The sequence below is a fragment of the Zingiber officinale genome, chromosome 5B (genome assembly GCF_018446385.1).
Source record: "Zingiber officinale cultivar Zhangliang chromosome 5B, Zo_v1.1, whole genome shotgun sequence".
In the NCBI taxonomy this organism is placed as follows: Eukaryota; Viridiplantae; Streptophyta; class Magnoliopsida; order Zingiberales; family Zingiberaceae; genus Zingiber; species Zingiber officinale.
Genome location: NC_055995.1, coordinates 123,134,800 through 123,160,125, shown reverse-complemented (window position 1 = coordinate 123,160,125; position 25,326 = coordinate 123,134,800). Strand labels below are relative to the sequence as shown.

The window sequence follows — 25,326 nt, the reverse complement described above, 5'->3', positions numbered from 1 at the left end:
TCTTGGGCACAGGGAGAGCTTGTTTCTTAATTTCAGATGTAATGGAGCTTTAACCCGAATTTAAAATTTTTAAACATAATTTTTTATATGGTTTTAGCAGATAAAACTCTTCTTCCTGTCAACGTTGAACAAGACGGTGTAAGCTAAGGTTCAATAATAGAGACCCTGCATCACGTTTAATTAATTAATTAATTAATTAATTAATTAATAATAATAATAATAATAAATTCATAATCGAGAGCTAAATGTTATATAATGGCTGGTAGGTAAGTAAAATAATAAAGGCTAAGGAAAGAGAAGAGAAACGATGGCCACTCTGCCGCTGTTGCTACTACTCCAAGTCTCTCTCGCGGCCTCCTCTCTCTCGCTGCTGCAGCAGCGCCACCCGGAACCAGCTTCCATTCTCTTCATCCCTCCCGCCAACGGCACCTCTCCATCCTCCTCCGCCGCCGCCACCATCCCCGCCTTCCCCGAGCAGTCTGACGTCTCGGGGGGCGCCTGCCCGCTCGACCCCCCGGCCGACCTCCTCCCTTCTGTCTCCTCCGCTTGCTCCGCCTCCGTCAGCGGAGGCGGCGGACCCCCCTCCCGATCCAGCTGCTGCCCCGCCCTCCATGCCTGGCTCCTCGCCGCCTACTCCGCCACCGCCCTTGCCTCCCGCCCCCTGCCCTCGTCCCTCCCCGACTTCCCCGCTCTCCCGGACGACTCGGAGTCCTGCATCGGCGGCGTGGAGCGCGCCCTGCGCCACCGCGGGGTCGAGCTTCCGCGCGTCAACGCCACGTGCGACGCCGCGTACTGCTTCTGCGGCATCCGCCTCCGCCGCCTCGCCTGCGCCGGGGCGTTCGTGGCCGACGCCGGCGAGGGACGGTGGGTTCCGACGAAGGACGCCCGGAGGAGGCTGGAGAAGGACTGCTCCCGTCCTGGGTTCGGCGGGTGCACTCGCTGCCTCCGGACCCTCAACCAGGTGGCGATGCTATAGCTCCGCCTCGTCAACTAATTTGATTAAGTATCGCAAAATATGAACATGCATTCCATATTTGCACCTTTGAGCAGCTGAAGGTCAAAGAGAAGCAAATTTCGAGCAGATCAAACAAGGACGGGGACGCCGGCAGTCATGGAAGGGAATGCCAGTTGATGGGACTGACTTGGCTCCTGTCAAAGAACAGGACGCTTTTCTGGCCGGCCGCCACTTCAGTCCTCCATTCCATCACGGCGGCCGCAGGCCCCGACCCAAACACCTGCTCCCTCACCGTCGATGACATCCCAATCGCAGTCGGCTCCGACCAGATCAACAGCGATCATGGCGGTGGACCCATTGCGGTCCGACCAGCGTCCCTGTTCCTCCGGCTTTCGCCGCTACTCCTGTTGGCACTCATCCGTGCCTAGTTAGACATCTAGCCTTAAACTGTTCATAGTTACTTAGCAAGAGGAGTCGTTGAGCAGTTCGTTGATGTGCTTCCGAATTTCCAAGCTGTTATGATTCCATTGGTCCCATTGTATTTATGAAATTTGTTGCTAATGTGTTTGTCACAGTGACACAAGGGAATTTTAACTTAGAGGACTATTGCTACTACCATCATTAGTCAAATTGCAGCAACAGAAATGCATCAATAGCATCCACTGATCCACTCCACTCTGTTCATTACAATCCCATTCAATTTAAACTATTCTCAATTCGTCTTTCTGAAAATTTCACCTACGAGTTCCAACCACGCTTGAGATCGTCACTAAATTACCTTTGATGAACGCCTTTTTAGCCAATTCTATATTATGACAAATTATGGAACATGCCAAGCATATATCCATTTCCACTTTCATAAGAAATTTATAAACCAATATGTTAGATTATATATTTATTTATTTATAATTTTTAGGATAATTTAAATTTTTTTTTATAGAGTTTAGGATTTCTTAACTTAATTATATAAGATCTTATACTATGTATCAATTTTAAGATCTAATAATATGGTTAATTTTTTTCTTCTCTTAATTTCTACATGGTATCAAAGCGGTTCTCCTTCTCTGACATAATTTTTCTACCGTCCCCTGTTATTGCTTCATGTTGTCGCTATTGTCTCCTACTGCTATTATTGATTTCGAAGCCGACATCTATTTTCTGTCCTGCTGCTGCGTTGACATATATTTTCTGTCGATTTCGACGTCGACGTCATGCCTTATCGATTTCGGCGCCGACATCTATTTTCTATCTATCGATTTCAACGCCGATGCTCTTTTATATCGATTTCGGCGCCAACGCTCTTTTCTACCGATTTCGATGTCGAAGCCCTAAGTTGTCAATTTCGACACTGATGTCCTTTTCAACTGATTTTGACATCAACGTCTTGTGCTACTGATTTCTACATTTGATATCCTTTTCTGCCTCAGATTCTTTGTGTGACCACGAGTCGTCCTGACATCAATTTTTGCGGATCATACAAATATGTATCCTTATAGTTTGGTTATTCTGAGAATTATTTGTTCTGTCATCATTCCTGGTCGTGCAGATGCTTCATGGAAATCTGATTCATATATGTTTGAGCAGTTTCAACAGTTCCTTGATTCACAACCCTCTACCATGTCAGCTTCCTCTCATATAGGTTTGTCGTCGTCTGGTATTTCAGATATATCTTCATCCTTGTGGATTTTGAACTCTGGTGCCTCCCATCATATGTCATCCAATTTGTCATCTTTTGTTTCTTTTTCTCCTAGTTCATCTATATCTATTGTGACTGCTGATGGTACTCTTATGTCATTAGTAAGTATTGGTTCAATTGTTACATCTTCTTTATCTCTTACTAATATTTATTATATTCCGAGTCTTACTTTAAATCTTGTTTCTGTTAGTCAATTATGTGAGTCTGGATACCTAGTCTCTTTTTCTTCATTCAATTGTTATGTTCAGGCCCCGCAATCTCAGAGGCTGATTGGGACAGGCCATAAGCAAGGAGGAGGACTCTATGTTTTAAATCAACTCAAATTACCAGAAGTTGTAGCTTCGAGTGTGGATTTATCGTCTTTTCATCTGAGTCATTCATCTTTTGTTTTTTATTTGTGACACTCTCGCTTAGGTCATATTTCAATGTCTCGTTTGCAGTTTTTAGTCTCTATAGGAGTATTAGGACTTTTAAAAAGTTCTGATATTTCTGATTGTAGTGGTTGTAAACTGGCCAAATTTTCTGCCTTACCATTTTCTAAAAGGCTTTTTTTTCTTCTGCTCCATTTGATCTTATCCATTCTGATGTGTGACGACACTCTCCTATTCCTATAAAAGGGGGGCCAATGTATTATGTTTCATTTATTGATGATTGCACTCATTACTCTTGGGTCTATCTTATGAAACACATGTATGATTATCTTACAATTTTCAATAACTTTAGATCTCTTGTGAAAACTCAACATTCTAATGTCATAAAGTGTTTTCGTTGTGATTTGGGGGGGGGGGGGGGTGAATACACTTCAAATCAATTTTCACATTTACTTGCTTCTGATGGTACTATTCATCAAACCTCGTGTACAGATACTCCTGAACAAAATGACGTGGCTGAACGGAAACATAAACATCTTATTGAAAGAGCCCGTTCATTTTTATTGTCTGCCAGTGTTCCTAGTGTCTTTTGGGAGGAAGCAATCCTTACTGTTGTTCATGTCATTAATAGAATTCTAATTCACACAATTCAGGTTTGTTACCTTTTGAAAAATTATATGGGTATACTCCTGTCTATTCCTCTTTGCGTGGTTTTGGTTGTACTTACTTTGTCCTTCGTCCACATGCAAAGCGTAATAAGTTAGCCTCTCGGTCTGCTCTTTGTGTCTTTATGGATTATAGTGTTAGTCAAAAAGGATATCGTTACTTTGATCCCGTTAGTAAAAAATTATATGTCTCTCGTCATGCTGTGTTTCTTGAGCATATTCCATTCTTTTCTATTCCAGCTAGTTCGCATAATATGACAAAGTTAGATCTGCTTGGCATTGATCCTTTCAATACCGATACTAAGGAAGATTCACCCACAAATCCTACTGATAGTTCAACTAAATCTAGTACTTTGGTTCCCAAGATATCTGCTCCACGTGTTTCTCCTTCTGCCACTACCCAATTATCTCCTTAGATTGTGGATGATCATTCTCTCCACCGTCATCAATCCACTCGTATTTGTAAGTCTACTAAACTACCAGATTTTGCTTAATCTTATTATTCTCATTCTTTTGCTTCATTTGTTGCATCTATTCATTGTCTTTCTGAGCCTGAATCCTATAGAGAAGTTGTTTGTAACTCACTTTGGCAGAGTGTTATGGCTGAGGAACTAACTGCTTTGCATCAGAGTCATACATGGGATTTGGTTCCATTGCCACCAGAAAAATATACTATTGGTTCTCGTTGGGTATATAAGATCAAAACTAAATCTGATGGATCTATCGAACGATACAAAGCTTGTCTTGTTGCTAAAGATTATTCTTAGGAGTATGACATGGATTATGAAGAAACATTTGCTCCTGTTGCAAAAATGACAACTGTTCGTACTGTTTATCAATGGTGAAATCTCAGATGGATGTCAAGAATATATTTCTAAATGGTGATCTTCGTGAAAAAGTTTATATGACACCTCCTCTTGGTATTTCACACAAATCCGGTGAAGTTTGCAGGCTTCGTAAAGCGTTTTATGGTCTCAAACAAGCACCTCGTGTTTGGTTTAAGAAGTTCTCTACAGTGATTACTTCGTTTGATTTTCATCCTAGTAATCATGATTCAACATTGTTTGTCAGATGTACGAGTGTAGGTCGTATTCTTTTATCATTATATGTTGATGACATGATTATTACTGGTGATGATTCTGATGGAATTGTTTCCTTGAAGTCTGAGTTGACTCATTGTTTTGCTATGAAAGACTTGGGGTATACTACACTACTTTCTGGGCATTGAGGTTGCTTATTCTCTGAAAGGTTATCCTTTATCTCAGTCAAAGTATATATATGATCTGTTTGAGCGTGCTTGTCTTACTGATAATAGAGTTGTTGATCCTCCTATTGAGACTAATGCTCAATATTCTCCATCTAATGGCTCACCTTTGTCGGATTTTAGTTTGTACAGAACTATTGTTGGAAGCTTGATTTATCTCACCGTGATTCGTCCAGATATTGCATATGTTGTTCATGTGATTAGTCAATTTGTCGCTGTACCAACTACAGTTCATTGGGCTACTGTTCTTCGTATTCTCAGGTATCTTCGGGACACTCAATTTCAAAGTCTTTTATTTCCTTCTACTTCATCTCTTGAGTTGCGTGCATACTCTGATGCAGATTAGGCTGGTGATCCTACGGATCGCAAATCTACCACTGGCTTCTACATTTTTCTTGGTGATTCCCTCATTTCTTGGAAAAGTAAAAAGTAAGATGTTAATTCTAGATCTTCCATAGAAACTGAGTATCATGTCATGACTCCAACTACTTGTGAGATAGTTTGGTTGCGTTGGATGCTTAGGGATATGGATGTCTCTCTTCATTAACCTACTCCGTTATATTGTGATAATCAGAATGATATTCAAATTACACGCAATTCAGTTTTTCATGAGCAGACGAAACATATTAAAATTGATTGTCACATTACTCCTCACCCTCTTCAAATTGACATCATCACATTGTCTTTGTTTCTTCAAAACTACATGTAACGACCCGTCTTCTACTGACTAGGCTGTAAGGCCGGAGGTTACATTATGCTAAACTAGTCTATGCGGAAAAACTGAACTAATTAAAATCTCACTCTACTAATGACTATTACAATCTGTAACTTATGTTCCAGATACACTTTTATTGTTGTACATATGCTAAAGAAGGAAACTTAACTTTCTATTTGAGCAAAAGCTGAAATTAGACACTTCTAGCTGAAATCAGACATTCCAATCGATCAGATGATCGATTAGAGTTGTCTGATCAATCCACTGATCGATTCAACGTGCTACTGTGCACGGGGTCAATTCTGGATCGATCGGCTGATCGATCTAGCCTGGCCAATCGATCCGATAGTCGATTCAGAGGCTCTCTGTTCGCGGAAATTAAATTCCCGATCGATCGGCCGAACGATCCATGGCCGATCGATCAGCTGATCGATTCATCAGCTTTATGTACGCGGGAGATCGCTTCCCAATCGATCGGCTGATCGATTCAATAGCGTTCTGTACGCGGGGATTTCTTCCAATCGATCGGTTAATCGATTGAGGACTCCTCAATCGATCAGCTGATCGATTGAGTTTCTGATTTCTACAGAAATCCCACCCGAACTCGTACAAGAACTTCAGAAATCAACTAAAAGCATAATACCACTACTAGGCATGTCATTACTCATGGTTAGCTGTCTAATATCAGGACAACTAATAATCTAAGCACATTTTCATAGTTCAAGACACTTAAACATCTAAGAGTGCGGAAAAGTAACACTATAAGAAATACTAAGTCTTTAGACTTGCTAGTCACCAAGAATCTTTATTCCAAGTTCCTTCACACATACATCTGATCGCATTGCCCTCCAGCCTCCGCTAATCCATCTTCCCTTTACCTTTATCTGTAGTATAAGGAAAAAGAAACTATAAGTTTGGGAGCTTAGTAAGAACCATCTACCTCGCAAAAACATGCATTCGAAGAAATCATGCTTTCAAGGATGTTTTTTGAAATATATGTTGATGATCATGCTGAAAATGCTAAAACATGGCATATGGACATACAAGTCGTGCTAATCAAATACTGAACATAAAGCTATTCATTGTATCAACAAGCAAACTAAATCAATACATAAGCTAAGTTTTTTGTTATATCAATAAGAAAACTAAACTGAAGCTAAGCTGTATTAAATCAACTAAAAGCATAATACCACTACTAGGCATGTCATTACTCATGGTTAGCTGTCTAATATCAGGACAACTAATAATCTAAGCACATTTTCATAGTTCAAGACACTTAAACATCTAAGAGTGCGGAAAAGTAACACTATAAGAAATACTAAGTCTTTAGACTTGCTAGTCACCAAGAATCTTTATTCCAAGTTCCTTCACACATACATCTGATCGCATTGCCCTCCAGCCTCCGCTAATCCATCTTCCCTTTACCTTTATCTGCAGTATAAGGAAAAAGAAACTATAAGTTTGGGAGCTTAGTAAGAACCATCTACCTCACAAAAACATGCATTCGAAGAAATCATGCTTTCAAGGATGTTTTTTGAAATATATGTTGATGATCATGCTGAAAATGCTAAAACATGGCATATGGACATACAAGTCGTGCTAATCAAATACTGAACATAAAGCTATTCATTGTATCAACAAGCAAACTAAACCAATACATAAGCTAAGTTATTTGTTATATCAATAAGAAAACTAAACTGAAGCTGAGCTGTATTCTCATCTCTGGTTTGTGAAGTTTGAAAACTATTTTCATAAATAGGTAAACATAATAATCATGCTGCTGATGGGCCCGGCAACTGTACTTGCTATGCGCGCATCCCTAACTAGACCTGAGGTAGCTAGTCCCGAATCCAGTAGGGTTTACTAGGTTATCTAAACCTAGGGACGACTATGGGAGCCCAACCCAAGGACATCTGAGAGTCCAGTACAGTGCCACTAATAAAAGTAAAATACTGTTCATAACTGATTTATCTCATCTTGCTTTTACTAGGTTATCTGAACCTAGAGGCGACTATGGGAGCCCACCCATTGGACCGTAGTCCCATATAAACTGCAGCAAGTCTAAGTATACTATTTAAAGTGCATCTATGGCACTTACCTGATCTATTAAAACGCCTACTGTAGCATATAATTGTACTAGGCATTTTATCGAGCACCTGGTGTGCTCTAACTCTGCATAGGGCTGCACTACGCACATAAGAGCGAACTAAGGACATAAAAACCTAAGATTAGCTACTTATACTTCAGGTGAGGGGTTACTTACTTCCTGCGCTAAGTTTTCTTACAATCCAATCACTAGGTTTTCCGGAGAAGAAGATCTCCTCAACGACTTTCTTAGGTCAACGCGTTCTTCTCGCGGAGAGGAACGTCCTTGTGCCGGAGTTGTCACTGGAAAGTGTTCCTACGATCCTAGGGATGGAACCCTAGGTCTCTTGGGCTTGTGCGCCGAGAAGGTGCGGGAGAGAGAGGGCGGTGTGTGAGGGTGAGGGAGAGGTGTCGTTCAGAAAATAAAATCTCCCACTTAAATTCCTTATTTATATTAAGTGATAAATACGCCCCAACTCGATCATAAATATAATTGCTCTCCTCTTCTTTCAGCACACCCCTGCTGGGGCCCCTTGGTTACTAAGTCACCCTATATATCATAGAGTCCATAGGTCGCGGGTTCAATTCCCGCTTAAGCTGTTTTACGTTTTTATTTAATTTTGCTACTTCTGCTACTCCAAAAATTTCATAAAAATATTCTAAAATTCCAGAAAAATAATAGAATATTTCTAAAATTTATTTGAGAATTTTCGGGCATTACAATCCCCTATACCTTATAAAAAGTTCGTCCTCGAACTTAGAATAACTCTGGGTACTTCTGTCTCATACTAGCTTTTGTCTCCCAAGTTACCTCTTCTGTTGTGTGATTTTGTCAAATGACTTTTATTAATGGTACCTCCTTGTTCCGTAATTTCTTAACTGTTCGGTCTATTATCTGAATAGGCCGACTGTCATAGCTGAGATCTTCGCGGACTTGTACCAACTGGGGCTCAATCACCTGGGTGACATCTGGGATATGCTTTTTCAGCATAGAGACATGAAATACGTTATGGATAGCTGACATCTCCTGGGGTAGCTCTAGCTCATATGCTACCTTACTAATTCTTCTGGTGATAAGGTATGATATCACATATCTGGGATTTAATTTGCCCTTCTTCCCAAAACGCATTACTCCCTTCATGGGAGCCACTTGGATGAATAATGTATCCCCAACTGAAAACTCTAAGGGTCGGCGCCGTGTATCAGCATAGCTTTTCTGGTGGCTCTGAGCTGTCTCTATCCTCGGCGGATCTGTTGTATAGCTGCTGTGGTATCTGCTACTAGATCTGTCTGAAGTTCTAGTTCTTTCTGTTCACCACTTTCATACCAGCAGATTGGAGATCTACACCTCCGCCCGTAGAGAGCCTCGTAGGGTGTCATGCCGATAGTGGCCTGATAGCTGTTGTTGTATGCAAATTCTGCTAAACTCAGATATTTGCACCAACTTCCCTTGAAGTATAGGGCACACGCTCGGAGCATATCTGATTACCTGCTTCGTCTGACCATCTGTCTGAGGATGGAAAGTGTGCTAAACTTTAACTTGGTGCCCAATGCTTATTGTACACACTCGAATCTACTGTCTCTGTCTGATATAATGGTCCGTGGGACTCTATGCAGTCTGACAATCTCCTTGAGATACAACTGAGCTAGCTGCTCCATGGAGTAGGATATCTTGATAGCTAAGAAGTGGGCTGATTTAGTCAATCTGTCGACTATTACCCAGATGACATCAAAAACATTCGTGGTTTTGGGTAGTCCCACTATGAAATCCATGAAAATATCCTCCCACTTCCATTCTGGAATCTGAATAGGCTGCAGAACTCCTCCTGGTCTCTTGTGTTCTTCCTTGACCCTCTGACAGGTCAGACAGATACTGACATATCTAGCGATGTCTCTTTTCATCCCAGGTCACCAAAAACGTCTCTTTAGGTCTTGGTACATCTTAGTGGAGCCAGGATGCATCGCATAAGGAGTCCTGTGAGCCTCGTCTAGGATCTTCTTCCGTAGCTCCTCCTGATCCGGAGTCTGTCACCAAAGTACAATACCCCACTATCAGATATTCTGAACTCCCCACTTTCTGATTCTGCTAACCCTTGCTTGATTTTCTGAATTTCAGGGTCCTGATCCTGAGCTGTCTGAATGTCACCAAGCAGGTAGATGCTAATGTCATAATAAAGAGTTGCCCAACTATAAGTTCGAGACCGAAATCTGTAATCTCCTTTTATAGGGGCGGTGACATGACTGCTAGGGATAGTAAGGCAGCACTAGACTTCCTGCTAAGTGCGTCTGCCACCTTGTTGGCTTTTCCTGGGTGGTAGAGGATGTCTATGTCGTAGTCCTTGACCAGCTCGAGTCATCTGCGCTGTCGCATATTCAGATCCTTCTGAGTGAAGAAGTACTTCAGACTCTGATGATCTGTATACACTCTGCACTGAGCTCCATACAAGTAATGTCTCCAAATTTTGAGGGCGAAGACAACTGCTGCAAGCTCAAGGTCGTGAACAGGGTAGTTCCTCTTATAGTCCTTGAGTTGTCTGGAGGCATAGGCAACCACCTTGCCATTTTGCATCAGTACTGCTCCTAGTCCCAATTTAGAGGCATCACTGTAAATATCAAAACTGTCTGTGTTTTCTGGCAGAGTCAGAATGGGAGCACTAGTCAATCTTCTTTTTATCTCGCTGAAACTGTTCTCATAGTCCTCTGTCCACTGAAATTTTCTGTTCTTCCTGGTGAGAGCTGTCAGTGGGGAGGCTATCCTGGAGAAATCCTCTACAAATTTTCTGTAATAGCCTGCTAGTCCCAAAAAGCTTCTGATTTCACTGGCGTTCTTAGGTCTTTTCCAGTTATTCATAGCTTCTATCTTACTGGGGTCTACCATGACACCATCCTTGGAGATGATGTGACCCAGAAAGGATACCTGATCGAGCCAGAATTCACATTTTGTGAACTTGGCGTACAGCTGGTTCTGCTGAAGGGTCTGCAGTACTATCTTCATGTGCTCTGCGTGTTCTTCCTGAGTTCTGGAATAAATCAGAATGTCATCGATGAATACGATAACAAACTTATCTAAGTATTCTCTAAATACTCTGTTCATGAGGTCCATGAAAGTAGTTGGAGCATTCGTCACGCCAAATGGCATGACTACGAACTCATAATGTCCGTATCTGGTCCTGAAAGTTGTCTTGGGTATATCACCTTCTTTAACTCTCACCTGATGATATCCCGATCTGAGGTCTATTTTAGAGAACACTGCTGCTCCCTTTAGCTGATCGAACAGGTCATCTATCCTGGGAAGAGGATGTTGATACAGTCAGACCTGGCTGTTGTTTTGATGTTGACACGGATTTAAGTTTGTATCAGATGTTAATTAAACTCGGTTTGATTAATGATCAAGGTTGATTAAGTGGAAGGGAAAAGTCCAAGTTGGAAACTTGGCACGCGAAGTCGGAGAGGGCTCGGTAGCTCGTTCTCCGGACTAGGTCAGAGAGGGCTCGGTAGCTCGTTCTCTGGACCTGACGAAGTCGGAGAGGGCTCAGTAGCTCGTTCTCTGGACCTGACGAAATCGGAGAGGGCTCGGTAGCTCGATCTCCGGACTAGGTCAGAGAGAGCTCGGTAGCTCGTTCTCTGGACCTGACGAAGTCGGAGAGGGCTCGGTAGCTCGTTCTCCGGACTAGGCCAGAGAGGGCTCGGTAGCTCGTTCTCTGGACCTGACGAAGTCGGAGAGGGCTCGGTAGCTCGTTCTCCGGACTAGGTCAGAGAGGGCTCGGTAGCTCGTTCTCTGGACCAGACGAAGTCGGAGAGGGCTCGGCAGCTCGTTCTCCGGACTAGGTCAGAGAGGACTCGGGAGCTCGTTCTCTGGACCGAATTAGGTCAGAGAGGGACCTAAGTGGACATTCCATGGTACATTGGATCGGTCGGCAGACCGATCCAGTGATACATAAGACAGTGGATCGGTCTCCAGACCGATCCAGTGAAACTGTGAAACTGAGTTTCCATGGATCGGTCTGGTGACCGATCAGGAAACACTCAGTAGCACACTGAGTGTAATCTGATCGGTCTGCGGACCGATCAGGAGATGCGATTGCGAAGAGAAGAAGGAAGGATCGGTCATGGAGACCGATCCAGCTGCGGCCTGATCGGTCTCCACGACCGATCAGGTAAGCTGTGGACCGATCAGGATATGTCCTGATCAGTCCGTGGATCGGTCTGGTGACCGATCCACACACAATCGTTTTGTTCGATGTTTCTGCGATTCCTCCACTGCATCTGATTTGCCTGATATATGTGATATAACCCTCTGTGCTGTTAGCTTTTGAGTTTGCAGGATCACAGAGCTTAATTTCAAATTAAGTCCATAAGAGGAATACGACAAATGGCCTTTCTGCTGTGATTCACGGCGCATGGTGTATTTGAAGCAACAACGGCTACTGGTGTGATCTGGCTGCGATCCGCTCGACTCCTGGTGATTGGTTCGAGCTCAGAAGACACCAGTGAAGACTGTGATTTCATTGGTGTGAGTTCAGAGGACCAGGTAAGGAGGAAGAGGGATTGTTGCAGCGATGATTTTGTGCAGATTTACCATGATCCGTGACAGCAGAGAATAGGGGCTTAAGAAGCAGAAAACAGCGAGAGTAAACAGAAGAAGCAAGCAAGAAAGTGAAAAAGTTCTGTTGATCGTTCTTGAGCTCTCGTGTGAAAAACTGCGATCTGTGAGTTCCTGTTTCCACTGATCCTCGCGTGGTTGTAAGCAATAGTTCATTCTTCTTTGCCACCGAGATCTGTAAGTCTTGTGCTTTAACATATATATTCCTTGAGACTTTGTTGAGAGGTTACTCCACCGAGAAGGAGGATCTTTAGCCGGAATTTATCCGGGGTGCGATCTACCGAAGATCAAGGAGTCGTCCACCTTACGGACACGCCGAGGAGTAGGGGCAAGTTATCCCCGAACCTCGTAAATCAGTGTGTTAGTGTGCTTGTTTCCTTCTTGTTTTAGTTTTCTAATTCCGCTGTGCTAACAAGTTTTTGTAGAAGGTTTTTGTTTAAGCTTTTAAGAGGCTATTCACCCCCCTCTAGCCATCTAAGATCATAACAAGTGGTATCAGAGCCTGGTGCTCTTCATCTGGACTAACATTCCAAGGAGCAACAAGATGGCCATGAAGGAAGGATTCAGCACCAACAGACCACCCTTCTTCGATGGAGCAGATTTCCAGTATTGGAAGAGCCGCATGGAGTATTACCTCAAGACTGATATCTCCATGTGGTTCTCGGTCAAGGAAGGATTCACACCACCAAAGGACGAAGAAGGTAAGGAACTCGATTCATCAAGGTGGTCTACTGAACAAACTCGTAAAGGGCAAGCCGATGCCAAGGCGGTAGTTACCTTACAATGTGGGATTGCCAAGGACCAACTCGTCAAGGTAGGTCCATTCTCGAGTGCAAAAGATTTATGGAACAAGCTTATCGAGCTCCAAGAAGGAACTCGAGATTCTCGGATAGCCAAGAGGGACCTATTCTTGAATCAACTCCAAAACCTCACCATGAGGGAAAATGAAACAGTAAGTGAGCTACATGGAAGATTCAAAGAGATCATCAATGGTCTCCATTCCGTGGATGAACGCGTGGAGAATCGTGATTTTGTAAGGTACGCTCTAAAAGCCTTTCCGAGGAGTGCCTTGTGGTCATCTATGGTAGATGCCTACAAGGTCTCTAAGGATCTTTCAATTGTAAAGTTAGATGAATTTTTTTGTGAAATGGAACTTCATGAACTTGCTAACAAAGGTCAAAAGGAGAAAGGTATAGCTTTGGTTGCAGGAGAAAAGAGCAAGGATGGGAGAAGAAAGAAAGAAAAGAAGAAGGAGAAAGAGATTCCTTTATCTTCATCTTCCTCTGAGTCCGATGATGAAGGTGGATCATCATCAAGCGAGATAACAAATTTTGTGAGAAGGATCATGAGAAGAAGCAGGAGATACAAAGGTAAAACTGTAGATCAAAATATTGATAAGTCTAACATTACTTGCTATGAGTGTAGCAAGAAAGGCCACTACCGGAGTGAGTGTCCAAAACTCAAGAAGGAGGAACGGGCCAAAAAGAAGGAGGAAAGAGCCAAGAAGAAGAAAGCTCTCAAGGCCACTTGGGATGAATCTTCCTCAAGCTCATCGGAGGAGGAAGAGAAGAAGGAGAAGAGTACTCGGCAATTGGCACTCATGGCAAGGGAGGAGTCCGAGTCCGAGAGTGATGACTCAAGCACTTCAGCCGTGGCTTCATCATCTTCGGATGATGAAGAGGTAACCTCTTCTCACTTAGAAAAATGTTATAAGACTATTACACATTTGTCTACCTTGCTTAAAAAATCAAAAACAGAAAATAAATCATTAAAAGAAGAAGTAGAAAACTTGAGAGCTCTTAGGGAAGATGAGGTTGATGACCTACATCTAGAGCTCCTTGAGGATGAGAACAAGGTCTTGAAGGGTGAGGTTGAGAAACTCAAGAAAATGCTTGAGAAATTCTCAACTAGCTCTAAGACCCTAGACATGATTCTAAATGCCCAAAGGGCGGTCTACAACAAGGCTGGATTAGGATACCAACCTAAGGAGTCTAGCTTTATTTCTTTAGTGTCAAGAACCCAATTTCATAGATCGCATGTTTCTAGGGTTCATGAGACTAGGAAGAAGGTAACAAAGGCATGGGTGCCTAAGTCTTTCATTGTAGATGCATTAGGTCCCAAGATTTGGGTACCTAAAACATCTATCTTTCGTGTCTTGTAGGCATTGGTAAAGGGGGAGCGTCTATCAACTTGGTTTGTTGATAGTGGATGCTCCAAGCACATGACCGGGGACAAGTCACTATTTTCTACCATTCAAAACAAAAATAGAGGTAATGTGTCATTTGGTAACAATGGTAGTCTTAAGGTTATAGGAGTTGGAGACATTCATATATCCGAATGCCTCCAAATCAAGAATGTCCTTCTAGTCAAGGGGATGACTTTTAATCTCCTAAGTGTCAGTCAATTGTGTGATACGGGTTACACAATTGAGTTTCATTCGAGTCAATGTCTAGTCAAGAACATTGACACACTTGACACGGTACTAGTAGGCACAAGGGTAGATAACATTTATCAAGTTTCTTTTAAAAGTGCTACTAATGCTCTTGCTAAGTGTTTCATGTCAAAAGAAGAAGAATCTTGGCTTTGGCATAGGAGGTTGGCTCATGTGAACATGAAGAATATCCGGAAGCTGGTCAACAAAGGTTTAGTGCGAGGCTTACCAAGCATCAAGTACCAAAAGACCAAATTGTGTGATGCATGTCAGAAGGGTAAGCAAACTAAAGCGCCTCATAAAGGTAAAAGCGTTGTAAGTACAACTACTGCCTTAGACTTATTACATATGGATTTGTTTGATTGCAGTAGTGTTATCTCATTAAATGGAAGTAGATACTGTTTAGTGATTATTGATGACTTTACTAGGTTTACATGGACTTTCTTTTTGAAAACTAAGGATCAAACCATAGATATTTTTATTTCCTTTTGTAGAAGAACTGAAAATGAAAAATCAACAACAATTAATACCATTAGAAGTGATCATGGTGGGGAATTTCAAAATCATAGGTTTTTAGAATTCTGTCAAGAAAAGGGATATAGGCATGAGTTCTCTACTCCAAGGACCCCACAACAAAATGGGGTTGTGGAGAGAAAGAACCGAGTCCTACAAGAGGCTGCACGAAGTATGCTCAATGAGTACTCACTACCGAGTTACTTATGGGCTGAAGCTGTAAATACAGCTTGCTATGTGCAAAACCGAGTCCTGATACATAGGTTTTTAGGAAAAACTCCTCATGAACTTTGGTTTGGGAAACCCCCTACAATTAAACATCTTAGGGTGTTTGGTTGTAAGGTGTTTATTTTGAACACCAAGGACCATCTTGGAAAGTTTTCGGCCAAGGCTGATGAAGGGATACTGGTCGGGTATTCGTTCACCAGCAAAGCCTATCGAGTCTACAACAATAGGACTAAATTAATTGAAGAGTCCTCTGATGTAGCTTTTGAAGAAATCCCTAACTTAAATAATCAATCAAGGGATGTAGGAGAAATTCAACTCGAACTTAGAAATCTAAGTTTGAATGATCAAAATGAAGAAAGAGTCGAGGTTGACTCTGATGATGATGAGCAAAGGCAACAAAGAACTCAATCTGATCCTTTGCCTGATATTGAGTCCTTGCCTGTGCCTAGTGAGACCATTCATGAGGCACCATCAACACCAAGACAATCTAGGATATCCACTAGTCATCCCCAAGACCAAATTGTGGGAGACATCCAACAAGGGGTTAGGACTAGGTCATTCTTTAGAAATGAGTCTAATGAAGTCGCATTGATTTCAGAGACTGAACCAAAATTAGTTGATGAGGCATTGCACGATCCTGATTGGATCATAGCTATGCAAGATGAGTTAGGTCAATTTGAAAGGAGCCAAGTGTGGGACTTAGTTCCTAGACCTAAGAAGACCACCATTATTGGAACTAAATGACTCTTCAAAAATAAGTTAAACCAAAAGGGAGAAGTCGTAAGGAACAAGGCGAGACTTGTAGCCAAGGGCTATAGTCAAGTCGAAGGTCTCGATTATGATGAGACTTATGCTCCCGTGGCCCGATTAGAGTCCATTCGTTTGATGCTAGCTTTTGCTGCACATAGAGGTTTCAAGCTCTATCAAATGGATGTTAAATCTGCCTTCTTAAATGGCTTTATTAAAGAAGAAGTCTATGTTGAACAACCACCGGGGTTTGTGAATACCGAAGCTCCAAACCACGTGTACAAACTCAAGAAAGCACTTTATGGGCTTAAACAAGCACCACGAGCTTGGTACGAAAGGTTGTCAACATATTTACTAGAAAAGGGTTTTGTAAGAGGCCAAATAGACCCAACACTATTTCTGCGTAGAGATAGTGAAAACATTTTTGTAGCCCAAGTGTATGTCGATGACATAATTTGTGGCTCAAATAACAAGAGCTATTTGAATGAATTTATTTCTCACATGGAAAGTGAGTTTGAGATGAGTCTAGTAGGAGAATTGACTTTCTTCCTTGGACTTGAAATCAAGCAAACTCGAGATGGAATTTATGTCCATCAAACGAAATACACTCAAGAGATGCTCAAAAAATTCAACATGAGTGACTCTAAGGAAGTGTCCACTCCAATGGCGACAAACACTCGTCTTGACAATGATGAGAGTGGGAAACCAGTTGATCTAACGCAATATAGAAGCATGATCGGTAGTCTTCTATATCTCACAGCTAGTCGACCGGACATACTTTTTGCTGTGGGCATGTGCGCTAGATATCAAGTTTGTGCCAAGGAATCTCATTTAACTGCAGTTAAGAGAATTCTAAGATATCTCAAGGGCACAATTAGAGTAGGACTGTGGTACCCTCGTACGGAGTCTTTTGATTTGATAGGCTATACCGATTCCGATTATGCTGGATGCAAATTGGATCGGAAAAGCACTAGTGGGGGTTGCCAATTTTTAGGATCATCGTTGATTAGTTGGTCAAGTCGGAAGCAACATTGTGTTGCTCTCTCCACGCCCGAGGCTGAATACATTGCCATGGGAGAGAGTGTATCACAATTGTTGTGGATGATTCACACTCTAGAAGATTATGGACTTTCATATAAAGGAGTGCAAGTGTTGTGTGACAACATTAGCACAATAAACCTAACGAAAAATCCAGTCTATCATTCTAGGACCAAACACATTGAAGTGCGTCATCACTTCATTAGAGATTACGTAGCTAGGGGAGACATTGCACTCACATATGTTGAGTCAAAGTCAAACTTAGCCGATATTTTCACCAAACCCCTTCCGAAAAATGAATTTAGTCATTTAAGGAGGGAATTGGGAATGTGTTTGGCTCAATAAGTCATTTTGACCACATCATGATCAATAAGGACCATTAAAATGACAAGAGAAATTGGAAAATTAATTTGGGCAACTTGGGGACATCTCACACAAACTATAAGGTTTAACAAAATATTTTTGTTTGCTAGAAATGGGGTGAGATGCTAGGATCAACCAAATTATTCAAAATGTATCATGCATCCCTTGAATAATTAGGTTGAAGAGACATAAATTGAGTATGGGGAAGGTCATTACATAATTCATGTGTATTTGGCTCCTAGATCTTACTCATATATTCCAACCAAGGAATCTTGGTTGGATCTGTGTCTAGAAATCATCAAACCTGGTTGATGTGTTGATTGATACCCGTGATTGATACCTTCCTAATTTTGATTGAAAATAGGACAAGTTGGTGAAGAAATTTGACATATTTTGACAAACTTGTAACTACTCATAGGAAGGATATATCGTGAACCGATAGCCTGAGTCAGATTTATTACCTTGGTTCACTATAAATCATAGTTTTAGCAAACAACTAAAACAAACTTCTCTTTTGAAACTTTGAGATTCAACACACTTGTTATGAAGTGTCTGAAACTTTCGAGCCCTTGATAATTCAAAATCATTCGAGCTCATCATTAGGAAATATTCATTGGTATCACTGAATATAATCTGTGGGCTCTTCAGATCCTAGGTTCTGAACTTGGAAGTTGTTGAACCAAGTTTCGAGTCGTCACACAATTTGAGAAGTCAGCGATTATCGAACCGATCGGTCCAGGACCGTCAGATGATATCTCGATCGGTCTCTGACCGATCGGGAGAGTTCTTCGATATCGATCGATCCGCGACCGATCGGTGGTTACGACGCGTATCGGCGATTCTTGATCGACTTGATCGGTCCGGGGACCGATCGGGAGCTTCTCGATCGGTCTCCACGGCCGATCGGAGGCTTGGCACGCTGATCCACCTCCGATCGGTCCGGGACCGATCAGGAAACTCTGATCGGTCTCCACGACCGATCGGAGCTCAGCCACCTGATACTGATCGGTCCGAGGACCGATCGAGGGTCCTGATCGGTCCGCCCTGATCGGTCCGGGGACCGATCGGGCGTTACGATCGATTCTGATCGGACAGCCATCCGATCTTTTGATCTGTTCACCCCTTTTTAACTTCCCCAATCCTTCGTCCTCTCATTTCACGCCGAAAACCCTAGCCGAACCACTCCTCAGTCCCGACACTTCTCTCCATCTTCTCCGAAAACCTCAAATGGCGCCCAGGTAACTTCCTTTCTCCCCGAAATCTGTTCATTTTTGACATTTTAGTTTCTTTTCACAGTGTTTTTCTGTGTGTTGTCTTGGTTCTCTACTTTGTGGCTCCCGTGGACTCCCATTTGCCTCGACTGTGTCCTATTTTTGACCTATTTTAGGAAGAAGTCTGCCGGTGAGGGTACTTCTAAGTCTTCTGCCGAGAAATCCAAATCCCAGGCACCCTCCCGACCTCAACCTTCCTCTTCTTCAAGATTCCCGAACCGCCAGTTTGAGCAAGCTTTTCAACAGAGGACATTCAAGCTGCTTCCATGTCGATCTGTGGATCGAAAGTACATGGATGAATTTTGTCCCTCTGTATCCGAAACCCTAGCCTATTATAAACTTGACTCGGTAGTCTACTTAGAAAGGGACATCAACCTTGACTTAGTTTCTGAGTTCTATAACAATCTTCATCAGAACAGTGATGGTGTTTATAAAACCCGAGTCGCCAAAAGAACTATCGATTTCTCCATCAGAGAATTCTTTGGGTATCTAGGTTGTCGTATGTGTTCAGGAGATCCTTTTCCTATTTATCCTGATTTACCAGAGTCATTACCTCCTCCACTTGATGTATCGCCTGACTCTATCTATGAGTATTTCTTTGGACACCCTAGACCTGATGGACTAGATGAGCTAGATGTTGACTTTCCTACTTTTGCAGCCTTGAGATTATCTCCTCAAGACTACATTCTTTTTAAGATTGTCACGAACTGCCTTCTACCTATCACATCTAAACCATTATCAGAGATCCGACCATACCACTGTCTTATGCTTTATGGTTTACGTCGGCGTCTCGATTTTGATATCATGTCGAGCATCTACTCTTCGATCATCTCTTATTCTCAGCCTAGCAGCTCCACTGTTTATATGCCTTATGGGCATATAATTACAGATTGGCTCGAGACCCTTCAGATTGATGTCTCTAAGGGTAGAATAGTCAAGATGGTCAGACAGGATTGCAGACTTGGGAAGCGGGCATTTTCCAAGTCTGGAATCATAGGACAAAATGGGGATGTTCGGTGGAAGGATGGGAGAGCACTAGGTGAGTTACCACGGGGACCTCCACGACAGGTTGCTCCTGTTGCTGCTCCTCCTGCTGCTGACGATGGAGAGGCCGATCCTGATCTGCGCTGGCAGATCGCCGAGCTGGAGAGTCGCTTTGATCGACACGATGAGCTACTGGCTGCAGAGCTCCATGGACTGCGTGTTCGGATCGACCAGCGCTACGATGACTTGCGCAGTCAGCAGCTGGTGACGCAGCAGCTACTTCTGGGCTGGATGGCCAACTACCCACCTCCGCAGCATTTCTCGGGCCATCCACCTTCGAGCTCCAGCATGCCGCCTCAGGGTTACGAGCCTCCCGCAGATGATGATGATGTTCCTCGTGTTGAGGAAATTGATTGATACATTCTATGTGTTATTTTGCCTGTCTGTATGTTGGATGATATTTGTTGGATATCTTTGTCTGACCTGGATACTTATGCTACTCATATATTTTTGCTATTCATTTGTTCATTTCTCATTTTTTTTCCTTATGCTTCAGTTCATATTAATATGTTGTTCCTATGTCATGCCTTGATTGTATATTATCTCTTTCTTACTGTCATATTATACACTTAGAGGGAACTCTAGGTGCAAGACAGTATGGGTTAAGGGGGAGCCTTTTGAGTTTTGTAACCTCATTTGCACCTTTTCGGTGTTTGACAAAGGTGGAGAGGATATCTAAGTTTAGAGATATATGGAGACTTGATTTTAGGGGAGAAGATAACGGGAAGGATCTTGATTCCCGTTATTGACTTAGTGGTGTATCCATCTTAGGGGGAGGATCTTGATTCTCCTAAAATTATGAAAATAAGAACATTTCTGATCTAAACTTAAATCGTGTTGTCAAACAACAAAAAGGGGAAGATTGTTGATATAGTCTGACCTGGCTGTTGTTTTGATGTTGACACGGATTTAAGTTTGTATCAGATGTTAATTAAACTCGGTTTGATTAATTATCAAGGTTGATCAAGTGGAAGGGAAAAGTCCAAGTTGGAAACTTGGCACGCGAAGTCGGAGAGGGCTCGGTAGCTCGTTCTCTGGACTAGGTCAGAGAGGGCTCGGTAGCTCGTTCTCTGGACCTGACGAAGTCGGAGGGGGCTCGGTAGCTGGTTCTCTGGACCTGACGAAGTCGGAGAGGGCTCGGTAGCTCGGTCTCCGGACTAGGTCAGAGAGGGCTCGGTAGCTCGTTCTCTGGACCTGACGAAGTCGGAGAGGGCTCGGTAGCTCGTTCTCCGGACTAGGTCAGAGAGGGCTCGGTAGCTCGTTCTCTGGACCTGACGAAGTCGGAGAGGGCTTGGTAGCTCGTTCTCCGGACTAGGTCAGAGAGGGCTCGGTAGCTTGTTCTCTGGACCAGACGAAGTCGGAGAGGGCTCGGCAGCTCGTTCTCCGGACTAGGTCAGAGAGGGCTCGGGAGCTCATTCTCTGGACCGAATTAGGTCAGAGAGGGACCTAAGTGGACATTCCATGGTACATTGGATCGGTCGGCAGACCGATCCAGTGAAACTGTGAAACTGAGTTTCCATGGATCGGTCTGGTGACCGATCAGGAAACACTCAGTAGCACACTGAGTGTAATCTGATCGGTCTGCGGACTGATCAGGAAACACTCAGTAGCACACTGAGTGTAATCTGATCGATCTGCGGACCGATCAGGAGATGCGATTGCGAAGAGAAGAAGGAAGGATCGGTCATGGAGACCGATCCAGCTGCGGCCTGATCGGTCTCCACGACCGATCAGGTAAGTTGGGGACCGATCAGGATATGTCCTGATCGGTCCGTGGATCGGTCTGGTGACCGATCCACACACAATCAGTTTGTTCGATGTTTCTGCGATTCCTCCACTGCATCTGATTTGCCTGATATATGTGATATAACCCTCTGTGCTGTTAGCTTTTGAGTTTGCAGGATAACAGAGCTTAATTTCAAATTAAGTCCATAAGAGGAATACGACAAATGGCCTTTCTGCTGTGATTCGCGGCGCATGGTGTATTTGAAGCAACAACGGCTACTGGTGTGATCTGGCTGCGATCCGCTCGACTCCTGGTGATTGGTTCGAGCTCAGAAGACACCAGTGAAGACTGTGATTTCATTGGTGTGAGTTCAGAGGACCAGGTAAGGAGGAAGAGGGATTGCTGCAGAGATGATTTTGTGCAGATTTACCACGATCCGTGACAGCAGAGAATAGGGGCTTAAGAAGCAGAAAACAGCGAGAGTAAACAGAAGAAGCAAGCAAGAAAGTGAAAAAGTTCTGTTGATCGTTCTTGAGCTCTCGTGTGAAAAACTGCGATCTGTGAGTTCCTGTTTCCACTGATCCTCGCGTGGTTGTAAGCAATAGTTCATTCTTCTTTGCCACCGAGATCTGTAAGTCTTGTGCTTTAACATATATATTCCTTGAGACTTTGTTGAGAGGTTACTCCACCGAGAAGGAGGATCTTTAGCCGGAATTTATCCGGGGTGCGATCTACCGAAGATCAAGGAGTCGTCCACCTTACGGACACGCCGAGGAGTAGGGGCAAGTTATCCCCGAACCTCGTAAATCAGTGTGTTAGTGTGCTTGTTTCCTTCTTATTTTAGTTTTCTAATTCCGCTGTGCTAACAAGTTTTTGTAGAAGGTTTTTGTTTAAGCTTTTAAGAGGCTATTCACCCCCCTCTAGCCATCTAAGATCCTAACAGAGGATACATGTTCTTAATCGTAACCTGGTTTAGTGTCCTGTAGTCTATACACAGGCGCATGCTCCCGTCCTTCTTCTTCACGAACAATACAGGCGCTCCCCATGGTGAGTGATTAGAGCGTATGAAGCCCTTGTCGAGTAGCTCCTATAGTTGCTCCTGAAGTTCCTTTAGTTCTGCTGGAGCCATGTGATAAGGTTCTTTGGAGATGAGATTTGTACCGGGGACGAGTTCTATCTCAAATTCAATCTCCCTGTCTGGTGCTAGACACGGTAACTCCTCAGGGAAGACTGTTGGGTAGTCACATACAACTCGGACCTCTTCTAGCTTTTGGTCCTTGTCTTGACTGGTATTGACTACATGTGCTAAGAACCCTGTACATCCCGAATCAAGTAGTTTCTGTGCTTTCAAAGCTGAGAGAAACTTCTTGGCCTTTCTCTTTGGTTCTCCGATGTACCCAAACTGTACTCCTGTTTCAGGTTGGAATACAACTTTCTGTTTACGACACTTTATGGAGGCACCGTACTTAGTCAGAAAGTCTATTCCCAAGATGACATCGTAGTCAGCCTATCTAGCGCTATTAGATCACCAAAAAGCTCTCTGTCTGCTATAATGACTGGCACTGCTCGGAGCCAGTGCGTGGATGTCATGATTTCTCCTGAAGGTAGTATTGTCAAAAACTGTCCACTAAGTGCATCTGGAGTTATTGCTAACTTTTCGGCGAATGCCCTGGATATATAAGAATGGGTTGCCCCAGTATCGAATAAGACAGTTGCACTTTGCTGTAAAATACTGATCTGACTTGTAACGACTGTCGAGGCATTCGCTACGTCCTCTCTGGTGAGTGAGTAGATCCTCGCATTCGTCGTGGCTGAGGGGGCTTCTAGTCTGCCCTGGCTGATGTGTGGACCATCTAAAGCAGCCTGCATCTGGTGTAACTGTGCTTGGTTACCTCCGTACTGAATCGGCTGTGGTGGGGGAAAACTGGTCTTGTTCGGGCATTGCTTAGCCATATGTCCTTCCTGGCCACATTCGAAGCATCCTTGTGTGCCCTTGCGATAAACTCCTGGGTGGAATTTCCCACAAGTCGAACACTTGGGATAACTAGGCTGTTTACTAGCTGGTCCTCCTTTTGGGTAACTCCCTGGTTTACGCTTGTGACTAGAGTTCCCTTTCCAGTTAGAGATGTGGCCCTGGTGCTTCTGAGTACCTGAGCCTCCTTGGCCTTTAGACTCTGAGAAGGCTTGCTTCTGCTGCTTGATGTTGTTCTGGTAATGCTCGGTGATCAGAGCACTACTTACTAGTTCTTCAGTGGTTTGTGGCCTATGGACGTCGCTGGCCACATTCAGTGCTATTTCAGGCCTTAACATTTTAAGCATCAGTCGGACTCGTTCCCCTTCAGTGCTGACTAATTCGGGGCATAGACGAGCCAGCCTGTTGAATTTCTTCACGGCCTCCCCAACTGAAAGGTTGCCCTGACGAAATTCAGTGAACTCATCGTAGTGGCGGTTTGTGACCCGCATGTGAAAGAACTCCTCAAAGAATTCTCTCTCGAATTCGGCCCATGTCATCTTGTTCACTGGGCACTTCGCTCTAATCCTCTCCCACCACATACGTGCGTCTCCTGCCAGGCAGAAGGAGGCACATTTCACCTTTTCATGTTCTGGCCAGTCCAGAAGCTCCATCGTACTCTCCAGTGTTTTGAACCAGGCTTGGGCATCCCATGATTCACTGGTGCCTGAGAAGTTCTCTGGCTTGATTTTCTGCCACTGGATCAGATAGGTTTCTCTCCTTGCCCCTGCTGGTGGGGCTACTGGTGTTGTAGGTTGGACTAGTGGAACCTCTATCACTACTGGGGTTGCTAAGTTAGGTTCCTGAGTGACGGTGGGAGTGTTCTGCTGATTAGCCCTTATGGTGACTATCTCCTGTTGTTGTTCAGCTAGTTGTTTCTGTAACTGAGCCACTACTGCTGTAAGTCTCGGGGAGGCACTGAACTGTCTGCCTCATGCTGGGGCTCAGTAGCTAGTGCCCTTTTTACTGGGCGTCCTAGTACCATTTTCTAGAGAGATAGAGGATATACATAACTAATACAATCATGTTTATATAACTACTACTATCATGTTAGATGCTATCATATATGAACATGCTTTAGTTATCTATAAACATGAAAGCAAGAACATAAATAAAGTGAGAGATATTCTTACTTGGAAGCTGCAGGTTCAATGCTGATGTGTGTGTGGAGGAAGTATGGAACTTGCTTTGATACCACTCTGTAACGACCCGCCTTCTACTGACTAGGCTGTAAGGGAGGAGGTTACATTATGCTAAACTAGTCTATGTGGAAAGACTGAACTAATTAAAATCTCACACTGCTAATGACTATTAAAATCTGTAACTTATGTTCCAGATACACTTTTATTGTTATACATATGCTAAAGAAGGGAACTTAACTTTCTATTTGATCAAAAGCTGAAATTAGACACTTCTAGCTGAAATCAGACATTTCAATCGATCGGATGATCGATTGGAGTTGTCTGATCAATCCACTGATCGATTCAACGTGCTACTGTGCACGGGGTCAATTCTGGATTGATCGGCTGATCGATCCAACCTGGCCAATCGATCCGATAGTCGATTCAGAGGCTCTCTGTTCGCGGAAATTAAATTCCCG

At 43.3% G+C, this 25,326-nt stretch overlaps 1 protein-coding gene across 1 annotated transcript; it reads left to right on the top strand.

The window, feature by feature from the left end:
• Window positions 1-283: 283 nt before the first annotated feature.
• Window positions 284-1,570, top strand: LOC121987815 (uncharacterized GPI-anchored protein At4g28100-like). Its single transcript, XM_042541540.1, has 2 exons — window positions 284-961; window positions 1,051-1,570. Exons 1-2 carry the CDS (start codon window positions 308-310, stop codon window positions 1,381-1,383), a joined length of 987 nt encoding a protein of 328 aa, XP_042397474.1. The 5' UTR covers window positions 284-307; the 3' UTR covers window positions 1,384-1,570.
• Window positions 1,571-25,326: the final 23,756 nt, after the last annotated feature.